This window comes from Olea europaea, chromosome 2 (assembly GCF_002742605.1).
Source record: "Olea europaea var. sylvestris chromosome 2, O_europaea_v1, whole genome shotgun sequence".
Taxonomy (NCBI): domain Eukaryota; kingdom Viridiplantae; phylum Streptophyta; class Magnoliopsida; order Lamiales; family Oleaceae; genus Olea; species Olea europaea.
Genome location: NC_036238.1, coordinates 1,639,896 through 1,651,740, shown reverse-complemented (window position 1 = coordinate 1,651,740; position 11,845 = coordinate 1,639,896). Strand labels below are relative to the sequence as shown.

Here is an 11,845-nt window from a genome sequence, read left to right as displayed (position 1 = left end):
AAATATTTTTCATAATTTGAATTTTCAATTAGACAAGTTCTATAAGAACTTCATAAATGCTTTTTGAATTTGTAATAAAATAACGAGTCTCAATATCATAATTACATAACATGAATAACACCATAACTTAAATCTTATTTAATTATTTAGATAAAATTATTTTTAATTTTTGTACAGAAATTAAAGTCAAATGAAAAGTTTTTAAAAAATAAAAAAATTAATAAACTAAAGTTGAATAAAAGACTTTTTAAAAAATAAAAATTACGCCTAGGAAAGACGAAAGAGGGGATGGAAAAAATTCAACGGTTTAAAGCATATACGTATGGTGCACTCTACAATTGCCCAACTCTCTTTATATCGCTTTCTCTTTTCCATTTCCTCTCAATTCTCTCTACATTTTTCAGAGAAGAGGAAGAAGGGAAATTTCAAAATTCATGCAAAAAATGGCGAAATTGTTTGTACTTTTAGCTCTGTTAATGCTGCCGGCTATTGCTAGTGCACACTTCGCCGGCAACCCATTTCTTGTAACGGGGATAGTATATTGCGATACTTGCCGCTGTGGGTATGAGACCTACGCCAGTAAAGTCCTCGCTGGTAACTGCCTTTAACTCAAACACACAGTTACACACACAATGTTGTACTATTATTTGTTCGAGATCTGTATGTTTTATGGAAAATTTGTTGCTTTTGTGTAGCAGAAAGTTAGGGAATCTCCCAAAACACAATTTTGCACCATAATGGTGCAAAATGCCTCCAATGTTGCACCATAATTTGGACCATTTTGGTGCAAAATGGTGTAAAATTTGGTGCAATACTATTCATTCATTTGCACCTTGCCCTTCTGTTTCATTTTTCAAACATATTATTTAGGGATATTTGTTTCATTTTTGTTATATATTTTTTTAAAAAATAAATTATTATTATTATTATTATTATTATTATTATTATTATTATTATTATTATCAATAATAATTAAGAATTTTTTTAATATATTAATTATTTTCGTCAACTTAACGTAATACATTAAGCAAGTGAATAATTTAATAATCAATAATCCAATATTTTCGTTAACTTAAGGTAATTATTTATTTAGTAATTTATGTAGTTGTAAAATAAATAAATAAATATTTCTTTTCAAATACATAAATTGTTAAGAATTGAAAAAATGAAGAAAATTGTTCATTTGGTGGAAGTTTTGGTGTAATGGGTTGGAGATGATATTTAGTTTGGTCCAAGATTTAGTGTAAAATGGTGTAAAACTTACCTCAAATTTTAGTGCAACGTTGGAAGTGGTCCTAGGTACAATTTGGGTTGAAAAGTAACGGAAAGGACTAAATTGTTATCAAAATCTTTTAAGTAAAACTCACCCTTAAAATCAACCTACATAATGCAATTAAAGTCCTGGGATTCCATTAAGGTTGATGTTACTGAGTATTATTTGGGAAGCAGCCCTCTTTAGACTGGGAATGGAACCATGCCTTGAATATCTATTATTACACCTACATTGGAGGGTAATTAAGTAGTTACAATCCAGCAGAGCCCAGGCTTTGCTTGGCATTGCAAAGATGGTAATAGATTTTGAACCATGTATTAGATTTTCTCTGTAATGGTGGAATTTGATCTATTTGATGCGAAGTATAGTGTGTCATAACCATAATCTGTTGTTTTCATAGAAGTTGTTAAACTTGGTGTTCTAGCTTCTAAGTGGCGATCTATTTAGATTACTAGGATTGGACTATTGGATGACAACATTTTACCAAACACGAAGCTGACTTATTCTAAATTACTGTGACAAAGAAGATAAGAAGAAGCAAAAGATTAGCGATTGAGCTACCGGGCTGGACGTTAAGGCAACAACATATGAGCCAAAAGTAGCCACAAAAATTAAAAGAAACATTGGAGTGAAATAGGATCCCAAGGTTAACTACATATTGGCCAAATTGCCCAACCTTTTTCCTCCATCCCACTGACTCATGCTCAGAGAGAGAGAGAGAGAGAAAAAAAATGAAGACCAAAAATAGGGTCCCAAATAAATTTTCCTCCTTGGGACTCTATTAACGATTGCACAATCCAACTATCAACATGCCCCAAAATACCTGCCAAAAGAAAAGGAAGAAAGAACGAAACATTGAACCAAGAAGGATTTTATGGTCTATGAGTAATCGTACAATTCTACAAGCTATCGTACAGTATAAATCTACAATTGAAATCCAATATCAGATGATCCTACTGTGGAAATTTGATGAAATCAAAATTTAGTCATGGTTGAAGGATATCCTGTCCCAAAATTTCTTGTTTTAATTCATTTTCTCTACATCATGATGAAGACCCTTTTTATTTTCAACGGTATTACACCATTCACTTGAATCCTTCTGAAAACATGTAATGAACTTCTAAATTTTTTCCAATTCACTTTCCGGCAAGCATGGAAGTTAGCCACACACTAGTTATATGTGAAAAAGAAAGAAAGAAAAGGATTGACTTTGAAACATTTTTCCTTTACTCCTTCCCATTTGCCATTAATTTGATGAAGTGGGCTCAAAGTGTTCTATACAACACAATGGATAAATGTTAGGGTCTAATAGTTATGAGATTTAATCACTCTCAAGCTTGGATTTTTGGGAGAGATGGTTGGATCCCTATCAATTGGTATCAGAGCAAACCAATGTTACAGGTTTGAATCCCGGAAGTGGCGATCTAAGTGAAGTGTCGAATACCAGCAGCCAAAGAAGGGCCGTCTAGGTAAAGAGAAGGTTGTCTTGGAATGGGCTGTCGTGGACGTCGGATTTGGGGCTGTGGGGGTATTGTTAGGGTCTAATAGTTGTGGGATTCAATAACCTCCAAGCCTGGGCTTTTGGGAAAGATGGTTGAGTCCCATCAATAACCTAGAAGTTCTGAATCTAAGAATATTGATTATTTTGTAGAAGTCCTAAATTGATGAAAATGTACGTGGTTCAAAAACTATAGCATTCAAAAGTCAAATTGCTCACTTGTTTTTATTATGACATCATTTTTCCCTTTTCTCAAATTTGCTATTTATCATCATTTTTTCCTTTTTCTCAAATTTGCATTTGTGTGACTCCAATATCGCTTCATTCCGAGAAGACAATTTTTTACGAGGCATTTCATCCGACATTTTTTTGTACTTGTCCATCTCACTGATGCATTTGTACTTGTACTTGACAGGTGCTGCAGTTATAATTCAGTGCAAAAAAAATGACAAGCTCACATACCAAATTGAGGGTGTGACTGACTCAACCGGTTCGTACAATATACTCGTACACGGTGACCGTGGGGACGATGTATGTGATGCAATGTTGGTCAAGAGTTCAGACCCTGAATGTGCCACTCCTAACAGAGGTCGTGACCGTGCCCGTGTCATCCTCACTCGCAACAATGGCATGACCTCAGACACTCGATTTGCCAATGCCATGGGATTCCTCAAGAATGAGCCATTGGCAAGCTGCCCCCAGATCCTCCAGAAATATCAAGAAGCTGAAGATTGAAGTTACTAGTCTATTGCATTCCTCTATAACATGTAAGCTTCAAATGTTGTATTAGAACTTGATGATGGTGTTGTATCGTCTTTAGGGAATCGTGATTAATTTAATGTGTTGTTATGTAATAGCTTATTGTGCTTTGACTTCAAATATTAAGATTGTCACAAGATATCTGTTTTCTACGTCTTGTTTTTATGAATAAACATTGCGAAAAACATTGCACCACATAACTTGCTGGAAATTGGAGCCTGTTTGTAGATTCACTACCGAGATATTCTTTTTAAGAATTATAGTTGTGTATCTGTGTAGGTCATTAAGGGTGGGGAGATTTTTACAGCATAGTAGTCAGTGGCGGAGCTAAGATTTGAACCGATCTACGGTGACAGATAAATTTTGATAGAAAGGCTGATCTACACTTACAACATGGTGGGGGCCACTTTTTTTCTAATTGTTTATTCACCTAGGGCACATCACTGTGAGAGGCTGTCAAAGCCTCGATCACTTTTTTTTTTACTAGCCAGCTTTTTCCGTAAGATTTTTACTAAGGCCCATGTGGCCCTGTTTATGTAGCAACACTCTTCAAACTTTGTTAGCAGAGTAGAAGCAATTGTCAATTGCTAGATGTCAAGTTTATGCACTCTCCTTTTACCTGCATTTCTTTTTATTATAAAATAGCGATACTAGTTATCTTTGCTTATTAAAAAAATGATAATAAAAAAAGTATTTTTTTATGATTTTTACTTTAGGCATTTTGAATTCTTACATTTAGCTATTGTCTGTAGGGTTCTCTTTCTTCAAGAGTCAAATAAGATCATTTTTAATTGAAGAAAAATGTGATTTTTTTTAAATTTTTTTTTTATAGAAATGGTTAAGAGTAACCCTGTTTTATGGTCATTATAAAGAGAAATTGGAGAAAAATAATATTTTTATTTTTTTGAGGAATATGTGAAAATAATAATTAATATAGAGTCTATGTATCAAGTACTCCATGCACAAATGGTCACCGATCCCAAGCCAATGCAAGCCTTAAGCAATGCTCTTTGGTCAAATTTCTCGGGGGTCGACGACTTCCAACCATTGCATAGTAACAAGTAGTTCGTGTTTGTAAAGGGTCTGAACATAATGTTGAAATTTGAAGTGCTTTGGATGATCTATCTTTGGGCTTGTTTGACATGATCTTTCGAAGGTTAAAACAAACCTTTAATATTCAAAAATTGCTTTTGGACTTGTTTAATTAATTTTATTAAAATGATTCTTCTAACCAGAAGAGTTCTAAGAGAAAGTCGACAGTACGTGATTTACTAAAAAAACTCTTCTAGAAGGGAAAGTTCTTCTAAAAATTAATTTTTAAATACTAATGACGGTAGATTCCTTAAAAAGCTCTTTTACAAAAAATAAAAGCAAAACAAAATTCCTACCATAAGGACCTTAATAGTTTAAACTCAAAAATTCAGTCCCCGTTTGGTATCGATTAAATTTCAAATTCTAATTTAAATCAAAGTCAACAATCAATTTTACAAGAATGTTTTCAACTAAGGGTGTGTTTGGTTACATTTATTTTTCATGAAAAATATCAGTTTTCCACCCAAATTCATACTTAGAGTGTTTGATTGCTTTTTTTTTTATTTTATGAAAAACATTTTCCAACTTTTGAAAAAATACTTAATTTTCCTTGTTTTTAAGGAAAATATTTTCTTTGGGTAGAAGTGGTTTTTATTTTCCACAAAAAATGGGAAATATTTTCTTTTCTAGGTAATATTTTTCATATCAATCAAACACACTAGATTTTGATGGATTTTAGAATATTATAAATTTTAATGAATTTTGTAGATTTAAATAGATTTTCACAAATTTCATAATAATCTCATCAAATATGATGAAATTTCAAAAGATTTGGTTGTATGTATTTTTTGGATTGACATCCATCCAAATCTTTTAAAATTTCTCTTTTTATGCAATCTTTATAAATCTATTATTTATTCATGATATCTAAATTTTAAAGGATTTTATTAAGTTTAATCAAAATCTCAATTGAGAACATCTAGGTTTTAATGGATTTTATTAAAATGTAAAATCTCAATTGATGACATTTAAATTTAGAAGAATTTTTAAAATCCATCACAATCTCAATCGATGACACCGCCTTTAATCACATATTTCATGGGTCGTATAACCTTTTAACCACACATTTTATCAATTTTTAACAAAATCTGCTAAAAAATTGATTTTAAGATATTGAAGTCTTCGATACGTCAAAAGACTTACCAAGCAATCACATCTCAAAGGTTGGTGTATTGAATGAATCACCATCTTCCACGTCCATATTAAGGTAAGATCCTACATTCCTTAAATATGAAAAGTTTTAGCCTACAAGGTATGCATCACCAATTTACTTCTAAAAAAAAATGAAGATTGACATTTTTAGAGTAAATAAAAAACTCATTATGCTACAAAAGTCTAAAAGGTACCCAAAAAAATATAATAATAAAAATTGATCCATCTAAGGCTCGAACAAGTTATTGAATTCCTAAATTGATATTTTCAAACGAGTCACTATACTGTAGAAGCATGTTAAAATTAGAGTCTCACATCATATAAGTAGAAAGCATAATAATTAACATAAATAGTTGAATTTTCTAGACACAACCTTAATACAAGAAAGTCTTTTTCTTTGAAATATCTAAAGAAGGCCTTTTGCATTTGGCTTATCCTCGTATTTGACGAGGGCACTTTTCTATCTAATCTATGATTAAAATGGAGAAGCAAACAGTATTCGTACTCAATTGTTACACGTCTAATAAAACATTATAAAATTATTACTTTTTATTTGGAAATAAACTTTTTATTTATTTTTACAATAATTAGTATAGGCCTCGTTTGATAGCCATTTTTTTCAAAATGCGTTTTTCTCTCTCTTCTTTTCAACCACACAATATTTATTAAAATAATATTATACGTAAATAAAAAAAATTTCCTTATTTTTCAACTACACATTATTTATTAAAATAATATTACATGTAAAAAAAAAATCCTTATTTTTCAACCACACATTTCACATGAAATTACTATTCTAAAATACATTTTTACATAAAAATAACTATCAAACACCCCATAATCAAAATAAGTAATAAACCTTTAACTAATCAACAACTAATTACTTAGATCACTGTCTATCTGAAATTGACACGATATCATTAACTCGTCAATCACTAAATGATTACTTTTAATTGGCAATATATTTCTAACAATCTCACGAATAATTTAAATACCTCTATAAATCAAGTAAGAGTAATACAATATATTAATCATATGGATTAATTCACACATATTTATCATGTTCGATAGAGAGATTACCTATAAATACTCAAAAACGAAGATAATATAATTTTTTTCTTGTTAATAATACTTTATACCAAGATATAGGTGGTACATAACTCTCAATCGACTCGTCTCACACACGTTTTTTGGTAGAGAGGATTGCCTATTAATACTCAAAAAAGAAGAAATAGGTGATATATACTCTCGACTAACTCGTCTCACACGTGTACCATTTTTGGTAGAGAGAATCGCCTATCAATACTCAAAAATGAAAAAGTTAATACAATTTCTTTGATAGCAATACTTTGTACCAAACATACACATGGTATATAAGTCTCGATCAACTTGTTTCACACATATACCATTTTTGGTAGAGGATTGCCTATCAATACTCAAAAAAGAAAAATATAATTAAGATTTTTTCCTTAACAATACTTTGTACATCTAGAGCAATGTGTCCCATGGGACATGAATTCTGTAGTTTATGTGAAAATATGGATCTCTCAATATCTACATCAAGTTTTACATAATAGGTTACATAATGTCACATGTCACTTTATCATTTGCCAGTTTAAAATGTAATTAACTTTTTCATTCAATATTTTCCCTCTACATCATTTATATAATTCATTATGTACCATTTTTATGTACAAGTAGCAAAATATCAAAAATATATGGAGTAAAATGTTGTTATTCACAAAGGGGGAATATATGGAAAATTAGCTAAGAGGGGCCGGCCAATATTGAACCGTGTATCAACCACTAAACAAAACATCCTTACTTTCCCCGAAATATTTGGCGGCAAGTTCTGATTCCCATTCGAGAGCTTCAAAACAGCAATTTAGCTCAATATTTCAAGAAAGAGAAAAAGTGAAAAACGGACCTAAAATAGCAAATATTAAGGAAACAATATAGAAAAAGGAAAAAGAAAACCACAAAGTCAAATACACAAACACAGAAATTCATGTGTAGAGAATATCAAGAATCTTGAAAATTTTCATTCTGTATAAACATTAAACTTTGGAAATCCAAACAAATATTGTCGTTTATGAGGGTCTGAAAGTATATATTTTAAACTTTTTATAACGAATGAATGGATAAATGAATGAATGTTGTCGATCCGATGACAAAGGCAACCGGCAGCAGTTCCAGTAGCCCCACAAGTACGCCGGAGAATTCTGTAAAAGGTGAAAAGAAAAAGAAGGTATCTTTTTTATTATTCATTGTTTTTTCTTTAATATTTCTGCAGTTCCTTTTAATTAATTTCAGGATATTCATTTTTATATTTCCTTTTTTGGTGTATGAAAATCGTGCAATATTGAAGTCTATTATTCCAAAGATTTTTGGTTCAAAGCAAGATAGCAGAGAGAATTCAGAAGAGGATATTGCTCAATCAGATGGAAATGAACAAGGTTTGGCGTTTCTTCTTATTCTACACTATTACAAAACACGTTTTTAAAGCATTATGATATTAATTTTTCTATTTTTTCATATATTTTTGTTTAATATGGGTTGTTTAGGGACAGATATGGATTCAAAGACTACATCGAGCAGGCAAGCATTCCTCGAGGCCTCACACTCCACTACGAAAAGTTTCGGACGTATGAATTATATCAGTATTATTCGTTGCGATATTAATATATTTTTATTGCATTCTGCATAATTCCAATGATATTTTCTTTAATCATTTAAACATTAGCTATCATCATATAGATTCTCGAATGTTTAGAAATTAATTTCTATTTTATGCAGTATTTTATGGGTGCATGCCACGTAATTAATGATGATAAATTCAAATAATTAAATCTACATACTTGCCTTGTCTGCGTTTTGGTAGCTTACCTAACAGATGACTAAATTCCATTTGATTATTGAGAAGATATTCATTGAACTTACCAGAAAGTAATATAGTTTTTCACATTTATAAATTGACCCTTGTGGCCTTGAATTGAAAATTATATAATTTAATACATATAACATGGAAAATAAAATCCATGGTAGAACTGATTTCTTATTCCTTCTCAGAGCGACATAGTAGCGCCGGAATTGAAGGCCTAAATCTGTCGAATTTTGATCAGCCGATGTCACCAGCAACAATAATTCAAGATATTCGGTATGAATTACTTATAATTAATCAGATTATTATTATTATAAGTAGATTCTTTTATTTTTTCGCAGCTAGGTTTAAGTTTCATAAAAAGTAATTTCCCTAATAAATGTAGGGTTTTTGTGGCAACATGGAATGTTGGAGGGAAGAGTCCTAACCATGGACTCAACCTTGAGGATTTCTTGCAGGTGGAAGGCTCTTCAGACATATATGTATTGGGGTACTCTATATTAACTTAAATATTGTATATTTCATCTTTTAATATGCATTATAGGCATTAGATAATTGATGGAGAATTGCATGTCTAATAAAATTGAAAATCATGCGATTATACGTTTTGACGTCATAAATTAATTTCATGTTACATGTATGCTCGACTTGATAATATTCAACAAATAAAGTCATGATTTTTGTGTTACCTTACTAGTATCCAATACTCGATGCAGTGAATATATGCATTTTGTAGTGAAAAAGGAATATCATGAAGCATGGATCAAATTAGGTCCAAAACTTATCAATCTAGTCTAACTTTCGTGTTATGTTTGGTACACTGGATTGAAAAGCGCTAGATGGAACATTGACAATTTCGTCACAGAAGTCTCTGCATTCATCCAATCCAATCTAGTTAATAGTTCTTAGCCTAATTGCTTGTGTATTTTCAGGTTCCAAGAGATTGTTCCCTTAAGTGCTGGAAATGTTTTGGTTTCAGAAGACAATGAACCAGCAGCAAAATGGCTAGCCCTAATAAGCCAAGCACTCAACAAAACCTACCATGATTCAATGCATTCTTCTGATTCAAGCCCTAATTCAAAACACTCAAAACCAAACGACATTTTTCATAAGCAATCTTTAAAAGCACTCAGCAAGAAACTTAGGGCAGACAATGATCTTCTTAAAGCCTGCAACTGTTCTTGGGACAATCCAATGTCAAATAAAAGGAGGGCAAGAAAATTTAGTGACCCTTGTGCTTCACCTTTTGCTCATAGTGATCCAAGTATAGATGAATTCCTGTCAATAGCAGAAATTTCATTGCCTAAATGTTTGAATTATCATCTTATCGCAAGCAAGCAGATGGTTGGAATTTTTGTTTCCATATGGGCTCGAAACGATTTAGTTAAAGATATTGGCCATCTCAGGATTTCTTCTATGGGAAGAGGAATCATGGGCTATCTTGGCAACAAGGTTAGGTTTTCTTTAATATTCCCTCTTGTTCTAGAATATATGTTGGTGAAAATCAAATTTAAATGATTAAATTATCACCCTCTTACACGATAAATGGTTTAAGAGGAGGCAAAAGTCATGATTTCAGTTCGTGCAGCCACCTATTTATGAAAATTGTAGAGCTTTTGATTAAAAAAATGTGTTCTTTCCACAAGTGAAAGAGCATGTTTAAAACTAAATGAGTGATGCTATTTGTAGTTGCTTACTGCTATAATCGCCCTACGTAACATACATGTAGCGGTTCACGTAGGACAACTGCGGTAGTGAAGAACTGCAAATAGCATTATTCAAACTAAATATAAATATATAAATATGTTGCTGCGTTAATGGCTTAAGCTTATGGACGAAATGATTCAACATATAACTTTATATTGAAGTGGTCAACAACCAGAAACTTGCATTTACCATATGCTTTCCATAATGATGCACTTATTGACTGGAAAACAATTACTCCACTTAAAACTTGTATCCACAAGTCAAATGAAAAATGAATCTTGATACCATTAGCTTCATTTTACGATGATTTATAAGTTAGGTGAGTGCCATGAAATTCATTTTGCGAAAATCATTTTTATTAAGACTTAATTATGATAAATTGAAAGTTTTAAATGATAAGTAATATAGTGGACTTCCAATTTAGAATAAGCATTTCTATTATGAAGACTTTAATGACTTGATCTTGGTATAACATGTCACAAAAGAGAGGTAGGGTAGATCAAATCACTCGTGTACACGCACCCGACGGGAATTACTGTCAAGAATTCATGTATTTGATCTAAATTTATTGATAAAAATGCTTAGTTTGGTGTTGTTTTTACTTTGAAGGGTTGTATTTCAATAAGCATGACTTTGCACCAAACGAGCTTTTGCTTCGTATGTAGTCACTTGGCTTCCGGTGAAAAGGAAGGAGATGAGCTGAGAAGAAATGCCGATGTAGCTGAAATCCTCAAGGGCACACAATTCTCCAGAATTTGCATGAATCCCAGTCGTGGAATTCCCGAAAGAATTATTGATCATGAGTAAGTCGTATTAACTTACTCCAATAATCATTTTTATCATATAAACAGCCCTTTGTAAAATAATTATTACTCTTTTCGATATTAAGAATTATTGTTACCTTAAACCCAAAATTTTCAGCCGCATGATATGGCTGGGGGACTTGAATTATAGAGTGGCTAGCAGCTATGAAGAGACGAGGCTTCTATTAGAGGATAATGATTGGGACTCTCTTCTAGAGAAAGATCAGGTTGGTGGCAATTTATTAATTTGGTTTGACTAAATGAAATGAAAAGGACTTTTGGGAAAATACAGGTCAATGGACAGCTAATGTGTTCATAAGTCTAAATGGCCCCATTAGATCATGAGAAGTCAACAACTGAATTGATAATGTGATCGAATCATTTATGAAAAATCATGTTTGACAAGTTTAAATTAAAATTTAGGATGGTAAAACACATTTATTTATTTGATGAGCTCATAATTTATTATTTATTTTTTATTCACACATTGAGTGATGCTTTTTTGAAAAAAGAGAAATCGGGACAGAGCTATAGAGTTGACAAGATTTTACTTTCTTTTCTATCGAATTCTTTTATCACTTGTAAGCATCATTCTTCCTTAAGGACAATGGATAAATAAGGATATGTGATAATTATTGGAAATGATTGGACCCTGCAGTTGATAACATCATTTTTTTTCC

General features: G+C 31.6%; 2 protein-coding genes across 2 annotated transcripts in view; both read left to right on the top strand.

The window, feature by feature from the left end:
* The first annotated feature begins 301 nt into the window (after positions 1-301).
* Positions 302-3,730, top strand: LOC111408483 (pollen allergen Che a 1-like). Its single transcript, XM_023038238.1, has 2 exons — positions 302-594; positions 3,187-3,730. The coding sequence occupies exons 1-2, from the start codon at positions 435-437 to the stop codon at positions 3,504-3,506; spliced, it is 480 nt and encodes a 159-aa protein (XP_022894006.1). The 5' UTR covers positions 302-434; the 3' UTR covers positions 3,507-3,730.
* Positions 3,731-7,724: 3,994 nt separating this feature from the next.
* Positions 7,725-11,845, top strand: part of LOC111370979 (type I inositol polyphosphate 5-phosphatase 5-like) — a 10,163-nt gene continuing 6,042 nt past the window's right edge. The window contains exons 1-8 of the mRNA XM_022992909.1: positions 7,725-8,022; positions 8,143-8,230; positions 8,339-8,419; positions 8,844-8,931; positions 9,041-9,145; positions 9,588-10,107; positions 10,972-11,165; positions 11,284-11,415. Of these exons, the coding sequence (XP_022848677.1) occupies positions 7,924-8,022; positions 8,143-8,230; positions 8,339-8,419; positions 8,844-8,931; positions 9,041-9,145; positions 9,588-10,107; positions 10,972-11,165; positions 11,284-11,415 (1,307 nt within the window). The 5' untranslated portion in view covers positions 7,725-7,923. The remainder of the gene's footprint in view (positions 8,023-8,142; positions 8,231-8,338; positions 8,420-8,843; positions 8,932-9,040; positions 9,146-9,587; positions 10,108-10,971; positions 11,166-11,283; positions 11,416-11,845) is intronic.

What these genes read in the sequence shown, in the direction of transcription:
- LOC111408483 (XM_023038238.1), top strand. Translation starts at nt 435, where the DNA reads ATGCAAAAAATGGCGAAATTGTTTGTACTTTTAGCTCTGTTAATGCTG. An exon ending in CGCCAGTAAAGTCCTCGCTG is followed by an intron (nt 595 to 3,186) that starts GTAACTGCCTTT and finishes TGTACTTGACAG; the next exon opens with GTGCTGCAGTTATAATTCAG.